Below are 17,378 nucleotides of genomic sequence, written 5' to 3'. Positions count from 1 at the left end.
ATACAAGGCTCTCTCGAATAAATGAAAACTAAAGTATTAATTTTGAAATGAGTATATTTTGTTGGGTAAGTAAACACATAAATATGTCTGTTTAAGACTGATTGTTTTGGTCTTTTTTGAGTCTTCGTCAGTTACATTTTTAAGTACAGCAAATTAATTGTTTGGTGCTTTGCTTCTCAGATAATTCATACTAGTCTAAAATTTGCACTTAGGAGCAAATATGAAACACTACCTTGCATACATCCATTTCCCTTAAGTTTCCTCTCTGCTACATTCCTGATATGTATTAAAAGGTATTTATTTAACTAGTGTGACCAGGTCAAAGTGTAGAAAAGATATTAGATAGCTAAACTTCTATGTCAGTCATTTTTATATCAGTAAATTTAGCAGGTGAGAGCTCAGATTTATCTTTAAATTACAATTATGCACTCCAGTAAAGGAAATGAATGAGGCAGAGGGTATTTGCTTGCATATGACAAGCTTATATACAAGGCTTTTTTTTTTAAATTTTTTTATTGTTGAACGACAAAGGATGCAACATAACAGACACCAAAGGCAAAATAAATCAGAGACATAACTGTCATATCAATCTGTAAATATGAAAAAAGGTTTATATGAATTGTTCCCAATTCATAAAAAACAACACTGAAAAAAGTGAATGAACACACATCAGACAAATTTCTATTCGTGGCCAAGTTAATAAATGAGGGTATGAACATTTTCACATATAACTGTTCAAAAAGAAAAAGTTGAAAAAATACAGCTGCTTAACCTTGCTGTTAAAAGTTGTGCAATTATAAAGTGCCATTTCTTTAGAAATTGAAAAAGAAAATCACCGTTCGCATGTTTTCTAGGAAAAATTATGTCTTGTTTCATTCGGCAGTGCGATGGTCCACTCAGTCACTTTGCACAACTGTGCAGCAAATTAAAGATTACAAAATTAGCACCCCGTTCAAACAGGTTAAATCTCCTCCTTATATCCTTGAGCCATTTATTTGCACGCTCACAAGCCAATCTTCTTCCAAAGAGATGCAATGGCACATTTCTGGGGGTTGTGAATGCTATTCCCAGTATTTTCACAGCATCCACTCTCTGTGGATATTTAGTCAGAGTCAGACTCATTCATGGCCTCTCTCCTCACGCTCACTTCCAAAAATCTAGCCTGTGCATGTTCCAGGCGTATGGAGCCTCTGTAGATCCACTCTCTGTGATGGTCAGCCTGAGTGAGACATAAAAAAGGCACACTGTCAAGGAAAGGTGATTAGGAAAAGAAACGGGAGCGTTGTTTGTTTGTTTTTTTTAGTTTTGGATTATTTAAACATAGCCAAGGCGGACTTACACTGGAGATATGTTTTTAGGTTAAACATGCTGTCTGTAACTCATAATTTCAAACCCTCCTGAAATCCTGTGCTACAACCTGACAAGCACCTCTGTTAAATATATTTACTGAAGTATGAATAAGCATTAGATCTGCTGTTGACTGGTTAAAATGTAAAGATAAAAAAAAAAAAAAAAAAGACACCCACCTGAAAAACAACCTGTATCAAGCTGCAGTCGATCGCCTGCACCTCACACCTCTGCTGCTCTCCGAAGTATTCTGCATTGAGGCTCTGTCCAACCCTGTATATGGTCAAATGAGGGTACGGCCAGTCCTTCATGTACTGTTTCATGAAATGCTTATGAAAGCCGTCGGGAATGTCGTCAAACATGTTTTCCACTGTTGAAATAATGAATTAAATACGTAAGCGTGCTTCAAATAAACACTCTCCTGTCTGCTGCTTGCTGCAACTGTGAGTAAAAGAAAAGCCGGAGCACAGCACAACTTACACGGTCTGCAAACCAGGTGAAAAAAAGGTAAGCCGACATAGACCGGCGTGTGATCATCCATAAAGACCAAGAACCTGGAAAATGAAACAGCGATGTGTGAGACACTCGTTTCTTCTGACAAAAAGCCCGTGATTATGTTTGTTCATAGAGGTATGAACACCTGAAGCGGTTCTTTCTGCTGGGGAGCTCGGCTAAAACACCAGGCCGGAACTGGAACTTGTTATCCTGGCACTGAACAACAACCCGAGTGCCGACAAAAAGATGCTCTACCTTTGGTGGGGTGTCAAAGGCAATGTGGTGACCGGATACTAGAATCTTCCCCTTTTCTTCAAAGCTAACTTTGTACTTTAACCGTCCATCTTCTGGTAAAGAGGAAGAAAAAAATTTTTTAGTTCCTACCATTTAAATGCTATTTCCTTTTTGAATAATGGTGGTTCATATTTAAAAGTGAAGTACTGCTGTCTGAACACATGTCAGCCTGCCTAGATTTTACCGCATGTACTTCACAAATTAGAAAGAAAATGAAAATGCATCTTTTATAAACAGGAATAACATATTTTAAGTTATTATTCACCTTTTTAACGTTTCATTTGTCTTTGTCTTTCATTTTCAGTTTATTTAACAAGGGTTCAAATTCTTTTAATTGCTTTGGAGCACTTTGGTCAATGTCCTTTTTAAAAAATTTAAGTTGCTGGCTCATGCAGTGACAAACGCAGAAAACTAAGGATAATAAAAAAAATGTGGTTATACTTCATTAGGTCATGTCCACAAGTGCAACAGTTTTCCTGCATGCACCATGACTCTATCACTATCCTAAATATGCCCAATGGAAGCAGTGCGCCCTGTAATTGACTGATGTCCAGAGTGTGCAATCCTCTCGCCCACTGCCAGCTAAATATGAGAAAAAAGCTGAAAATCTTAACCACACTGAGGTCACATCCTTAAATGTGTATATTTTGGTGGACAAGAATCCATCGCTTAAAGATATTTTCTTTACGCGCCTGGTTCTGCCAGAGCCTTCTTCCTGTTAAAAGGGAGTTTTTCCTTCCCACTGTCACCCAAGTGCTTGCTCATAGGGGGTCATGGGGCGACCGTGGTTCAGGGGGTTGGGAAGCTCATCTTGTAACCGGAAGGTTGCTGGTTTGATCCCCAGCTCTGTCTGTCTTGGTCGTTGTGTCCTTGGGCAAGACACTTATCACCTACCGACTACTGGTGATAGCCAGAGGTGCGATATGGCAGCCTTGCTTCTGTCAGTCTGCTCCAGGTCTGCTCCTGCTACAACTGTAGCTGCCTCCACCAGTGTGTGAATGTGAGAGTGAATGAAGAGTGGAATTGTAAAGCGCTTTGAGGGTCTCGAAAAGTGCTATATAAATGCAATCCATTATTGTTATTATCATATGATTGTTGGGTTTTTCTCTGTATGTATTGTTTTAGGGTCTACCTTACAATATAAAGCACCTTGAGGTGTCTGGTGTTGTGATTTGGGGCTGTATAAATAAAATTGAATTGAATTGAATTAAAAGATATTTTTATACAAATATACAAAAAAAACAACAACAATGAAATGAAATGCTCTCATCTGAAAAGGACTAACAAGTTTAAAGGGTAATAAACAAACAAAGAAAATCATAATTCCTGGAAAACCTGCAGTATTTTCTCTTACCCTTTGAAATTATCTCCACTATTTTCCCACGCTGCCACTTCATGCGTTTCTTCCTGGCCAAGACCATCATGTCCACTTTCACTTCATCCTGCGGTAAGTTAGGATGGATGTTCGTAGTTTCATGAGAGCAGTGGGCAGAAGTTGGTGATATCCCAACAGAGGGGTTTATTTCTTTGAGGGCAAAAGTAAGAAGTGGAATTTTAAAGTTATTTGAGAGTTTTGAGAGCAGGATTCAAGTGGTAATGTTTGTGGCCTTACCACTGCTGTTGGAGGATTTCCTTGTGTCACCGCTGCTGTTCTTGTCAGATTTCTGATTATTGTTCGAAACCGAAAAATCGGAATCAGTGGAATCATCCTCTGGTTGCCACTGCATATCAGAACCGGAGCTGCTGGAGAATTCAGCTTCGCTGTAGGACTGCTGAGGCGTCGGCGGTCGCAGGGCGCTGATCTTATAATCGGGCAGTCTGGTCAAGACCACCACTGCTTTCTTTATTAGATTAAGAGAGGCCGAGCCATTTTCCCATTGTGTCATTTGGCTGCTGGTTTCATTTGTGGAGTGAATGGGCTCACATGCCGATTCAGACATAGTGTCTGAAAAGAAAAAAAGCATCAGTGAAACTTGAGCCATCGCCATGCCAGACTTTCATCGTGGTGAGAACAAATCCTGACAACTGTAGCTTGCCATCAAAAGAAAATGAAAATGCTATCAATCAAATTCACATTTAACATTTGTTAAAGCTGCCTTTTCTGTGTGTCAGAGGAGATCTCTTATATAAAGTCCACTGATTTTCACTCTATACAATATATGGTTGCTTAAATATAATTCCCAAGGGGACGAAGGCTTTTTCACCCTCTGTGGTCTGACTCTTCATCGATAATGACCTCAACCTTTTGCCTCAATCTCGAAGGCCATGATTGTAATTTCCATGCTCACAACGGTCCACTTGGTTTTTGTTTGTCTGTTTTTTTTAATTACATAAACCCAAAACCTGTGCTGTCAGGTTAAGAATTAGAGGTTTAAAATCTAATTAGGTGCAAAAATCAGCACATTTTTAAACTACCATCTGCCGCTGGTTTGTTTCACACAACAACAGCACAAATAAATTAATCAGAAGCTAGAAAAAAGCCTTCTGTTTACAGATAAGCTGTTAGATCTTTAAATTTGCCAGATTTCTTGTTACCTGTGCAGCAAATTGACAGCAGCCACTGCATCTCTTTCTAGCAGCGATATTTGTAGCGTTAAGTGGGGCACAGCATTTACTGTACTGCATTTTCAAGCACTACTTAATAAGTCAGTAGTAAATATACAGGACCAGTAAAATGCTGATCCAGTAGCCAGGTTGAGCCAGGAGGGAAAATGATGAACATGCCCTGGTTGCCACTGAAATTGAAATTAACTTGGATAATGCTTCAAAATAAGTGGACAACGATGACCCGAAGGCCTTTTCTAAACATCTCTTTAAGACAGGGGTGTCCAACTCCAGGCCTCAAGGGTCAGTGTCCTGCAGGTTTTAGATGGGTCCTTGAGCCAACACAGCTGATTTAAGTTGCTAATTACCTCCTCAACATGTCTTGAAGTTCTCCAGAGGCCTAATTATTTGATTCAGGTATGTTGACCCAGGCTAAGGTCTAAAACCTGCAGGACACCCCTGCTTTAAGACCACACACCATTGTCAAAACATTATGATGAAAATATGGTGAATAAAGTGGTGTAAAACATAAACAGAAAGAATATATATATATATATATATATATATATATATATATATATATATATATATATATATATATATATATATATATATATATATATATATATCACTAACATGCAAAATATAACACTCCAAATGGCAGTGACTCAGTCAGGCCAGCCACTAACTGTAGAAATACCTGGTGTCAGAGCTCAGCTCACAGCAGCATGTTTTAAAGGGGTGGCCAGGAGCAGCTGGAGAGTAGACAGCACCTGCTGTTTCATTAAAGCACCACCCAGCTATACCTGTGTGAGCAACTCGGTTTAACTTAGCAAGTTTGTTGTGTAATGTCTTAAAAGTATGTGACATGTGAGCAGTGAGAATGTATAACTTTAATGTTTGTGACAGTACAATCAGAAAAAGAGTATGACTTGTCTAAAGGGCTGCAGGAGAAAGCCTTTTCTCTTTAAGAAAGAACATGGGAGCACTGCTTAGGTTTGCAGAGTTGCATCTGAACAAACCAGATAATTTATGGAACAATGTGCTTTAGAAAGATGAGTTCCAAGGTGGAGATGTTTGGCCATAATGCACAGCATATTAGCACAAACACGGATCAGTCAAACTGGCTGAAATGCTCTGGCAGGACTGTGCATAAATGAATGCATAAAACCTAATTAAACTGAAGCAACATTGTAAAGAGGAAGTCATACAGAAAACATTTGCATTTTCATTTAAAATTTAATATCTGGATCAGCATTAGCACCAATGCCAAATGGCAACTCCTTGGAAGTGAAACTGTTTTTCGCAAAAACAAACAAAAAACATGTGACATCACTGTGTCCTGAAGCCCTGAGAATGAATCAGAAAATGTGAACATTTTGTTTTTGCTGCTACAGGAGTGCTGTAGCACCAGGAGACACTGCGGTCAAGTGAGCCCTCACTTACGAAGTCGCAGTCAAGCTAGCCGCCCCGCCAGCCGCACCGAAAATGTGGTTGCACTACTCTTACGCAGTGTTTTGTGTCCTGACACTATTTTACTTCACAATCCACTCCCATTTTTAGTGTATCTCCACTTTCACCCCTGTGATCCACAGCCCAAATTACTGTATGATTCAGAGAAAATTAACAATAAAATTTACCCAATTTACTCAACTATACTTTTAATGTCCTCATCTTTGACCTCAGATTACAGGAAAACTGTAAGAGGTGACGCAGATATTTCACTGGATTATGACTCTGGGTGACCCCCACTCTGCACCCTGTGATCCACAGCCAAAATTACTGTATGGATTTTGAGAAAATTCATAGCAAAATCTTCCCATTATGCTTTACTGTACTCCACATATTGACATCTTTGAGCTCTGATTACAGGAAAACTGTAAGAGGTGACACAGATATTTCACTGGATTCTGACTCTGGGGGACCCCCACTCTGCACCCTGTGATCCACAGCCAAAATTACTGTACGGATTTTGAGAAAATTGATAGTAAACTTTGCACAATTTACTCTACTGTACTCTATATATTCTCATCTTTGAGCTTAGATTAAAGGAAAACTGTAAGAGGTGACGCAGATATCTCACTGGATTATGACTCTGGGTGACCCCCACTCTGCACCCTGTGATCCACAGCAAAAATTACTGTATGGATTTTGAGAAAATTCATAGCAAAATCTTCCCATTTTGCTTTACTGTACTTTATACATTGACATCTTTGAGCTCCGATTACAGGAAAACTGTAAGAGGTGACGCAGATATTTCACTGGATTATGAATCTAGGCTGTCGCCACTCTTCACCCTGTCATCCACAGCCAAAATTACTGTACGGATTTTGAGAAAATTGATAGTAAACTTTGCACAATTTACTCTACTGTACTCTATATATTCTCATCTTTGAGCTTAGATTACAGGAAAACTGTAAGAGGTGACGCAGATATCTCACTGGATTATGACTCTGGGTGACCCCCACTCTGCACCCTGTGATCCACAGCAAAAATTACTGTATGGATTTTGAGAAAATTCATAGCAAAATCTTCCCATTTTGCTTTACTGTACTCTACATATTGACATCTTTGGCCTCAGATTACAGGAAAACTGTAAGAGGTGACGCAGATATCTCACTGGATTCTGACTCTAGGCTGTCGCCACTCTTCACCCTGTGATCCACAGCCAAAATTACTGTACGGATTTTGAGAAAATTGATAGTAAAATTTGCACAATTTACTCTACTGTACTTTTAATATCCTCGTCTTTAACCTCAGATTACAGGAAAACTGTAAGAGGTGACGCAGATATTTCACTGGATTATGACTCTGGGTGACCCCCACTCTGCATGCTGTGATCCACAGCAAAAATTACTGTACGGATTTTGAGAAAATTGATAGTAAACTTTGCACAATTTACTGTACTATACTCTATATATTCTCATCTTTGAGCTCAGATTACAGGAAAACCATAAGAGGTGACGCAGATATTTCACTGGATTATGAATCTAGGCTGTCTCCACTCTGCACCCTGTGATCCACAGCCAAAATTACTGTACGGATTTTGAGAAAATTGATAGTAAAATCTTCCCATTTTGCTTCACTGTACTCTACATATTGACATCTTTGAGTTCCGATTACAGGAAAACTGTAAGAGGTGACGCAGATATTTCACTGGATTATGAATCTAGGCTGTCGCCACTCTGCACCCTGTCATCCACAGCCAAAATTACTGTACGGTTTTTGAGAAAATTGATAGTAAACTTTGCACAATTTACTCTACTGTACTCTATATATTCTCATCTTTGACCTCAGATTACAGGAAAACTATAAGAGGTGACACAGATATCTCACTGGATTATGACTCTGGGTGACCCCCACTCTGCACCCTGTGATCCACAGCCAAAATTACTGTACGGATTTCTGATAAAATTAAATCCTATTCCATTACCAAACAAAATGAGTTCATTGAAGTATTTGCTTAACTACAAGAAATGTCTTTCCACACACAATTTAAATTTTTCAAAATGTCATTCACACACCACCTCAAGTATCAACTTCAGTTTTAGACATTATTTATTCAGTGCTTAATCACAACAATAGTCAACTTAAGGCACTTACATAATAAGTTAAACCTTACAATAATACATACAGAGAAAAACCCAACAATCATATGACCCCCTATGAGCAACAGTGGGAAGGAAAAACTCCCTTTTAAACAGGAAGAAACCTCCGGCAGAACCAGGCTCAGGGAGGGGCGGCCATCTGCCTCAACCGGTCAGGGTGAGAAATTACATTTCTCAGATTACTGATTTCTCATATTACTACTACACAGTTTAGATACACTCAACAAAAATATAAACGCAACACCTTTGTTACTGCTCCCATTCCCCATGGGATGGACGTAGAGACCGAAAATTCATTCCAGATACACAATATAACCATCCCTCCCAAACAGTGGTCACAAATCAGTCCAAATGTGTGGTAGTGGGCACATCTGCCATATTGAGATAATCCATCCCACCTCACAGGTGTGCCACATCAGGATGCTGATCTGACATCATGAGTAGTGCACAGGTGTACCTCAGACTGCCCACAACAAAAGGCCACCCTGGAATGTGCAGTTTTTTGCGCTATTGGGGGTCTGGGGACCCAGAACCGGTCAGTATCTGGTGTGACCACCATTTGCCTCATGCAGTGCAACACATCGTCGCATGGAGTCTATCAGATTGTCAATTGTGGCCTGTGGAATGTTGGTCCACTCCACTTCAATGGCTGTGCGAGGTTGTTGGATATTCGTGGGAACTGGTACACGCTGTCGTATACGCCGGTCAAGCACATCCCGAACATGCTCAATGGGTGACATGTCCGGTGAGTATGCTGGCCATGCAAGAACTGGGACATTCTCAGCTGCCATCTGCCCTGAACAATGTGAACCATGATTCATCCGTGAAGCGCACACCTCTCCAACGTGCCAGACGCCATCGAATGTGAGCATTTGCCCACACAAGTCTGTTACGGCGACGAGCTGGAGTCAGGTCAAGACCCCGATGAGGACGACGGGCATGCAGTTGAGCTTCCCTGAGACGGTTTCTGACAGTTTGTGCAGAAATTGTTTGGTTGTGCAAACCAATTGTTCCAGCAGCTGTCTGGGTGGCTGGTCTCAGACGATCTTGGAGGTGAACCTGCTGGATGTGGAGGTCCTGGGCTGGTGTGGTTACACGAGGTCTGCGGTTGTGAGGCCGGTTGGATGTGCTGCCATATTCTCTGAAACGCCTGTGGAGACGGCTTATGGTTGAGAAATGAACATTCAATGCACGGGCGACAGATCTGGTTGACATTCCTGCTGTCAGCATGCCAATTGCACGCTCCCTCATTGCTTGTGGCATCTGTGGCATTTTGCTGTGAGACAAAACTGCACATTCCAGGGTGGCCTTTTGTTGTGGGCAGTCTGAGGTACACCTGTGCACTACTCATGATGTCAGATCAGCATCCTGATGTGGCACACCTGTGAGGTGGGATGGATTATCTCAATATGGCAGATGTGCCCACTACCACACATTTGGACTGATTTGTGACCACTGTTTGGGAGGGATGGTTATATTGTGTATCTGGAACGAATTTTCGGTCTCTACGTCCATCCCATGGGGAATGGGAGCAGTAACAAAGGTGTTGCGTTTATATTTTTGTTGAGTGTATCTAAACTGTGTAGTAGTAATATGAGAAATCAGTAATCTGAGAAATGTAATTTCTCACCCTGACCGGTTGAGGCAGATGGCCGCCCCTCCCTGAGCCTGGTTCTGCCGGAGGTTTCTTCCTGTTAAAAGGGAGTTTTTCCTTCCCACTGTTGCTCATAGGGGGTCATATGATTGTTGGGTTTTTCTCTGTATGTATTATTGTAAGGTTTAACTTATTATGTAAGTGCCTTAAGTTGACTATTGTTGTGATTAAGCACTGAATAAATAATGTCTAAAACTGAAGTTGATACTTGAGGTGGTGTGTGAATGACATTTTGAAAAATTTAAATTGTGTGTGGAAAGACATTTCTTGTAGTTAAGCAAATACTTCAATGAACTCATTTTGTTTGGTAATGGAATAGGATTTAATTTTATCAGAAATCCGTACAGTAATTTTGGCTGTGGATCACAGGGTGCAGAGTGGGGGTCACCCAGAGTCATAATCCAGTGAGATATCTGCGTCACCTCTTACAGTTTTCCTGTAATCTGAGCTCAAAGATGTCAATATATAAAGTACAGTACAGTAAATTGTGCAAAGTTTACTATCAATTTTCTCAAAATCCGTACAGTAATTTTGGCTGTGGATCACAGGGTGCAGAGTGGAGACAGCCTAGAGTCAGAATCCAGTGAAATATCTGTGTCACCTCTTACAGTTTTCCTGTAATCTGAGCTCAAAGATGTCAATATGTAGAGTACAGTAAAGCAAAATGGGAAGATTTTACTATCAATTTTCTCAAAAACCGTACAGTAATTTTGGCTGTGGATGACAGGGTGCAGAGTGGCGACAGCCTAGATTCATAATCCAGTGAAATATCTGCGTCACCTCTTACAGTTTTCCTGTAATCTGAGCTCAAAGATGAGAATATATAGAGTATAGTACAGTAAATTGTGCAAAGTTTACTATCAATTTTCTCAAAATCCGTACAGTAATTTGGGCTGTGGATAACAGGGTGAAGAGTGGGGGTCACCCAGAGTCATAATCCAGTGAAATATCTGCGTCACCTCTTACAGTTTTCCTGTAATCTGAGGTTAAAGACGAGGATATTAAAAGTACAGTAGAGTAAATTGTGCAAAGTTTACTATCAATTTTCTCAAAAACCGTACAGTAATTTTGGCTGTGGATGACAGGGTGAAGAGTGGCGACAGCCTAGATTCAGAATCCAGTGAAATATCTGCGTCACCTCTTATAGTTTTCCTGTAATCTGAGCTCAAAGATGTCAATATGTAGAGTACAGTAAAGCAAAATGGGAAGATTTTACTATCAATTTTCTCAAAAACTGTACAGTAATTTTGGCTGTGGATCACAGCATGCAGAGTGGGGGTCACCCAGAGTCAGAATCCAGTGAGATATCTGCGTCACCTCTTATAGTTTTCCTGTAATCTGAGCTCAAAGATGAGAATATATAGAGTACAGTAGAGTAAATTGTGCAAAGTTTACTATCAATTTTCTCAAAAACCGTACAGTAATTTTTTCTGTGGATCACAGGGTGAAGAGTGGCGACAGCCTAGAGTCAGAATCCAGTGAGATATCTGCGTCACCTCTTTCAGTTTTCCTGTAATCTAAGCTCAAAGATGAGAATATATAGAGTACAGTAGAGTAAATTGTGCAAAGTTTACTATCAATTTTCTCAAAATCCGTACAGTAATTTTGGCTGTGGATCACAGGGTGAAGAGTGGAGATGGCCTAGATTCAGAATCCAGTGAAATATCTGCGTCACCTCTTACAGTTTTCCTGTAATCGGAGATCAAAGATGTCAATATGTAGAGTACAGTAAAGCAAAATGGGAAGATTTTACTATCAATTTTCTCAAAAACTGTACAGTAATTTTGGCTGTGGATCACAGCATGCAGAGTGGGGGTCACCCAGAGTCAGAATCCAGTGAGATATCTGCGTCACCTCTTTCAGTTTTCCTGTAATCTGAGCTCAAAGATGAGGACATTAAAAGTATAGTTGAGTAAATTGGGTAAATTTTATTGTTAATTTTCTCTGAATCATACAGTAATTTGGGCTGTGGATCACAGGGGTGAAAGTGGAGATTAACCAAAACTGGGAGTGGATTGTGAAGTAAAATAGTGTCAGGACAGAAAACACTGCGTTTCTAAGCCAGTCGGCACCTATACCGTAATATGCGTAAGAGTAGTGCAACAACATTTTAGGTGCGGCTGGCGGGGCGGCTAGCTTGACTGCGACTTCGTAAGTGAGGGCTCACTTGACCGCAGTCCAGGAGACTCTGAAAGCTGTTTAAAGGGCTACAGCTGTGCCTACTGAGAACGAACAAATAACAAAACAAAGCTGTGTTTAGACACATTTCCTACCTACAATCAAGCTGCGTGGGGGTTTACCTCATTTAATACAAACACAAATAATTCAACCACTTACCTGATGTTATGTCTTAATTATCCGCTGTAATGAGAGCTGGAGCGGCAGCTACATATCAGGCTAACACTGAAATCACTGTTTTGGAGTTTGCGTCATAACTGCACTTTTTTTTCTTTTTTTCTTTTTTTTTTTATATAAATGTGTGTTATCCAAAATTATCAGGCAGGTTTTTCCTCCATCTTAACAGAATTGTTGTTTTTCTCCTTCTTCTCGGCGTTCAAAAGTGGTTGTTAACAAATGAATCTGAGAAGTGCTGCCCCCTATCGTCGTCTCCCCGGTATTGTCCTCCGGCACACGCCATTTTGACTGCAGGCTTGTGTCAGCAGCAGTCTACGAAAACTTAAATAATATGATACCATATATTATTTATATAATTTTATGTTAAGAAGCAGTTTCAAACAATATTTTAGACATTGTAACACTATAGGGAGAAAAAAAAACTACAATCAAGTCATCGCTGACTAAATAGTGGTATGTTCTTTTAGTTAATAAAATCAACCATATTCTCAAGTGGACATATATAACACTTCGAATCTATAAATAGTCTTTTTATGAAGGATGTTCTCGCTTACGGCCATACCACCCTGAACACGCCCGATCTCGTCTGATCTCGGAAGCTAAGCAGGGTCGGGCCTGGTCAGTACTTGGATGGGAGACCGCCTGGGAATACCAGGTGCTGTAAGCTTTTCCTCTTTTGTCCAGCAGAGGGCGCTACTGCTCCAGGGTAGACAGTGTTGAAGCAGCAGCCAGGGTAACAAAGAGCGCATTGAGACCACTCATGCTGAATTAAATAATGGTTTGGAGCATAGACGGTCCACACAGAAAAAGTTTTGTATGACAAAAGATAAACTAGAAGACAGAACTAGGTGAAGAAAAACATGTTAGTTGACCAAAGTAAACAAAAAAACAAAACTAGATTTCAGTTTTTCCCAAATATGGAGGGAATCATGGTAGCCTGGCTTTTTTAAATCTCTTGCCTCTTTAGTTTAGTTTATGCCTCAGACAGAAACTAAATATTTTCAAAACAATGAAAGCTAAACTGAAATGAGCAGCTTCCCCACTCTGGAAATTCGAGGAACTGAAAGTTAGAAACTGAACATATTTGAATACAAACCTGTTTCCCTTCTTTTGCCCTCACTCTGGTTTTGCTGTTGGTTGTTGCTCTTGTGACTAGTCTGTAAAAACCTTCATAGTACCTGTAAGTCCTGCCTACAGCGGTGTTGGAGGACTGTAGGGAAACATGAGCTGCTTTTGATTGTTGATTAATTGTGAGTATGAACACAGAAGATGCATCACATTTAAACAGTTTGACGTACAGAAAAAGAAAACCTGAAATTTGCTAGTTGCTAATTTAATGAGAAATACTTGTGAGAAACATTTTCAGTAACAACCCAACAAAGGCCAAAAGCCTTAAACATGACAGATCTTTGTGTTAATGCTTGGAACAAAGTCTGATTTTAACAGCTCGGTGCTTCGAGCCCTCAGTCTGAAACACTGAAAAGCATCACGATGCACGCCTCATGTCTTCCATGAGACTGCTTGCTTTTTGCTCAATGTCCTGAAGCTTTTTTGTACATACATTATAAACCACATGATCTTAAAAGTATGCACCCACACAGTGGTAAGATTGCACTCTCACCCCACCCCTTCTCCCTCTCTCCATCTCAAGTGATCTGCTCCTCCTGGTAGGTGGAGGTGGAGATCGAGCCATAAGGGTCCACGACGGTCTGGGCGCAGCGTACCACCGTCACCAGAAGGAAAAAACACAGCAGGAAGAGAAAGAAGAGAGCAAAGCCCAGGTCCACGTCCACCTCGAACTGCGGCACGGGGTGAGACGGCTTATCCATGTGGTCAGCGATAATGGTGAAGGGAGACAGTTTCCGTTTCTTCTCCTTTTTCAGCGCAGCAGCATCACTTTGGGACGGCGTGCATGCTCAAGGTGTTGGTGGTGACTTTGCGCATGAAAGAAAAAAGGTGACAAACAGCTTCTGAATACAGAGGCAGCACATAACCAATGAAGTCTATCCTGGCTGCATGGAGGACGACACTTTCAATGCAGAAGCAAATGTCTGGTTTTTATTCCGATCAGCAGCAGTTTGTCACATTTCTGTGTCTAACAAAGGGAGGGGAAAAAAAACACCTGGAAAAACCGTTAGAATGCAAAATATTCCACCATAGATTTACATGTTGCACCTGCAGGGTTATCTTATCGATGAGCCCATAAAAACTGCAGTGAATCACTTCGAATCAGTTGTTAATTACAGTTTATCCAGCAAGTCTTCCCCATAACTTGTTCATTTAAGAGAATTACAACATTTGAAAAGCCAAAGAAGTGACTGATAGACTCTTTTTGTCTTTAATAATCACCACTTTCTAATTTCTCCTGCAGGAACAGGCACAGTAGCTCTCGCTAAATGATCAAAACGTCCACAGCTGTCTGGACACATTTCTTGAAACACAATTTCCAAACTACAGTTGCTAAACTCGTGACTCTTCTGGCAAAACCTCACAAACTCACCCTCACAAACCTCACAACACAAAAACTGCTTTTGTCTGCGTCATCCCCACAACAGGTCATAATAACAACAGTATGCAGCATTCATTACACAAAAAGTACAAAAAGGTGTGTGTGTGTGTGTGTGTGTGTGTTTAGGACACATTTTCAACATCACGTGGTCGTCTTGTAATTCTGCAACCACCACATTGATGATTTAGTAGGTCACCAAGCTCATGATCCATCATAATGCAGTTTATTGGCTGTAAAGCTACGAATGTGACCTTAACCTTGAGCACACTTTGCTTGTTATGTGTTCACTGTGTGCAAGTTTCACTAAACATCCTACCAGCGTTTGCCTGGATGAGCTAAAAATGACAAAAATATGACATAAAAACACAAACAGACCCTCCCCAACCTTTATATTGTGTAGACGTACCAAAGCACTGGTTTATACGGGAAAGAGAAACTGATTCGCTCTCTGTGCTACTTCTCATTCACAGTAGAAAAGCAGAACACAATAAATGTTAATGTTTTATATGTACAGCAGAGCTCTCTTACTATATATCAACATAAGAGAAAAATATTGAGACACTTTTTTGTAAGTAAATTATTCTGAGGCATCCATTTCTTTTTTTCTTCAGCTCGACCTCGCTCTGACCTGCCACCAGTTTGAACGGCGACTTAAGCAACAAGTGTGAGCAACATTTGTTACTGTGTGAAACTCACTGTGCGAAAATGCGTTTCAGCGAACTTTGAAAACAAAGTTGAGTGAGATCTGTAAATCGTGCCTAATGAGGCAAAAACTGCTTTAAAGTTTTCCCCAAAGAGTGACTGAATCAATACATTATCTGAGGACACTGAGGATGAGTAAAGTTAAACATGTATCCAAGAACCCCCCCCCCCCCAAAAAAAAAACTGAAATAATTCAAACTCACCATCCGTCCCGTGCAGGACTTTTCGCTGCAGATCCTCTCCAACAAAACTTTTCAAAAGTGTTCATAGCATCCTGCTTTCCTCTGAGGCTCCTTATTACTCCGATTACATGAGCTGGTCCTCAGTTACAAAAGTCTTTACCAGCCTCCTCTTTCGTGATTGTCAAGAAAAATGAGCAGCCCACAAATTAGCTCTTGCACTCAGAGACACATGCATACACATGCAAGATGCACAAGCATGCACTTGCATCTCACGACCTCCCCAGGGCATGTAAAGCCTTATTAATACTTAAGCAGGAATTGAATAACGGTCTACACAGTTCACAAGTGACTCAAACACCCCACTGCTTTTGTTGTCCTGTCAGGAGGATCTTCATCACTGTCACCGATTAGCCTTCACACCAGCAAAACTTCGGCACCTCAGGTGACACTGAGCCTATTCTTTACACAGAGCCGAAAAGGTAGCGAGGGAAGGAGGGGGAAACTTGATGGTAGAGCAAAAGGAAGAGATTTAAGCAAGAAGAGTAAGATTGTACCCAGAGGAGGAAATGAAAGCCAGAGGAGCAGAAACAGGAGATGCATTAGCAATTAAATTGCAGAGCAGGATGTGAGAGAAGGCTGGAAATTGACCCTGCCACTTTAAAATGGAGATTGTTACAGTGATGCTGCCAGTGACATGAACAGTGTCCAGGCTGTAGTGTAGGGCACGGCGGTAAAGTGATCCCACTCAATATGCAATTAGGTAAGGAGGCCTTTTAGACTGAAGCCAAAATACTGTAGGGAAGAGAGAGATGGGCGGAGGAAGAATCCAGAAGTGGTTACATCTTAGGATCTTAAATGTTAAACTTTTAGACACTTTTGTTTGTTTGTTTTTAGGACAACTGGGGGGAAAAAAAAATAAAAAATCATCTTGAGAAATGTGCCAGGCGGCTGTGTGTCACCAGCACTTTGTGCCATCTGATATTGTAATAGCTCCACGGTGCCTCCGGGTCTACACCAGCAGAACCAGTGACTGATGTACAGTATTCATGCCAGACTGCATTTACTCCACCTACACAGGGCTCCTTAATGATGACCATATCATTTTGTGTTCCAAAGAAAGGATTCTCAGATCCGCACATTCAGATGAGAGAGAATGGGAATAATGACAGACTGTTATTGGGACTTTGTTTTCATGTAGTACAAATAGTTTATGGAAAAGAACAAAAATGAGAAAAGAGAAAAAAAAAAAAAAAGGTCTGAGTAAAACTTTTAGGACTATCAGCTACTTCAACTTTTTTAAAAGACCCCAAAAAGCTGAAAAATGTCCAGTATGTGTACATGCCGTATAATTTGTGTCAATAACAGGCTTCTGACAAAACTGCACTATACATTTTTTTATGTATTTATTTAATATATGTAAAAAGTGATATAAGTGCATAAATACAGAAAAAAGGTCATTCTGGTTGCTAGGCAACACATGGTAACATCATGTGGTTTTCTGAATTAGAGAGATCTTTTTTTATATATAAATGTTACATTTTTGGGAGCTGTCAGTTAGCCAGTTTCACGTAATGACAAAATAAATAAATAATAATTTTGATTTACCAAATATGTTTTTTTCAGTCAAACATATTTGTAAAAACACACACACACACACACACACACACGTAAACAAAATAAGGAATTAG

At 40.3% G+C, this 17,378-nt stretch overlaps 1 protein-coding gene across 2 annotated transcripts; it reads right to left on the bottom strand.

Annotated features, from left to right (window-relative positions):
• Positions 1-504: 504 nt before the first annotated feature.
• Positions 505-12,483, bottom strand: LOC308383966 (histone-lysine N-methyltransferase SETDB1-B-like). 2 transcript variants are annotated; one of them, XM_080862246.1, is made up of 7 exons: positions 12,280-12,483; positions 3,749-4,081; positions 3,491-3,661; positions 1,988-2,189; positions 1,828-1,901; positions 1,527-1,717; positions 505-1,219 (listed from the first exon to the last, which is right to left on the bottom strand). In XM_080862246.1, exons 2-7 carry the CDS (start codon positions 4,074-4,076, stop codon positions 1,103-1,105), a joined length of 1,083 nt encoding a protein of 360 aa, XP_080718372.1. In that variant the 5' UTR covers positions 4,077-4,081; positions 12,280-12,483; the 3' UTR covers positions 505-1,102. The 2 variants fall into 2 exon arrangements, with proteins under 2 accessions (XP_080718372.1, XP_080718373.1); XM_080862247.1 differs by having other exon boundaries at positions 1,988-2,186.
• Positions 12,484-17,378: the final 4,895 nt, after the last annotated feature.

Source organism: Rhamphochromis sp. 'chilingali' (assembly GCF_963969265.1).
Source record: "Rhamphochromis sp. 'chilingali' genome assembly, chromosome: 17".
In the NCBI taxonomy this organism is placed as follows: Eukaryota; Metazoa; Chordata; class Actinopteri; order Cichliformes; family Cichlidae; genus Rhamphochromis; species Rhamphochromis sp. 'chilingali'.
This window is presented reverse-complemented; position numbering and strand designations above follow the sequence as displayed.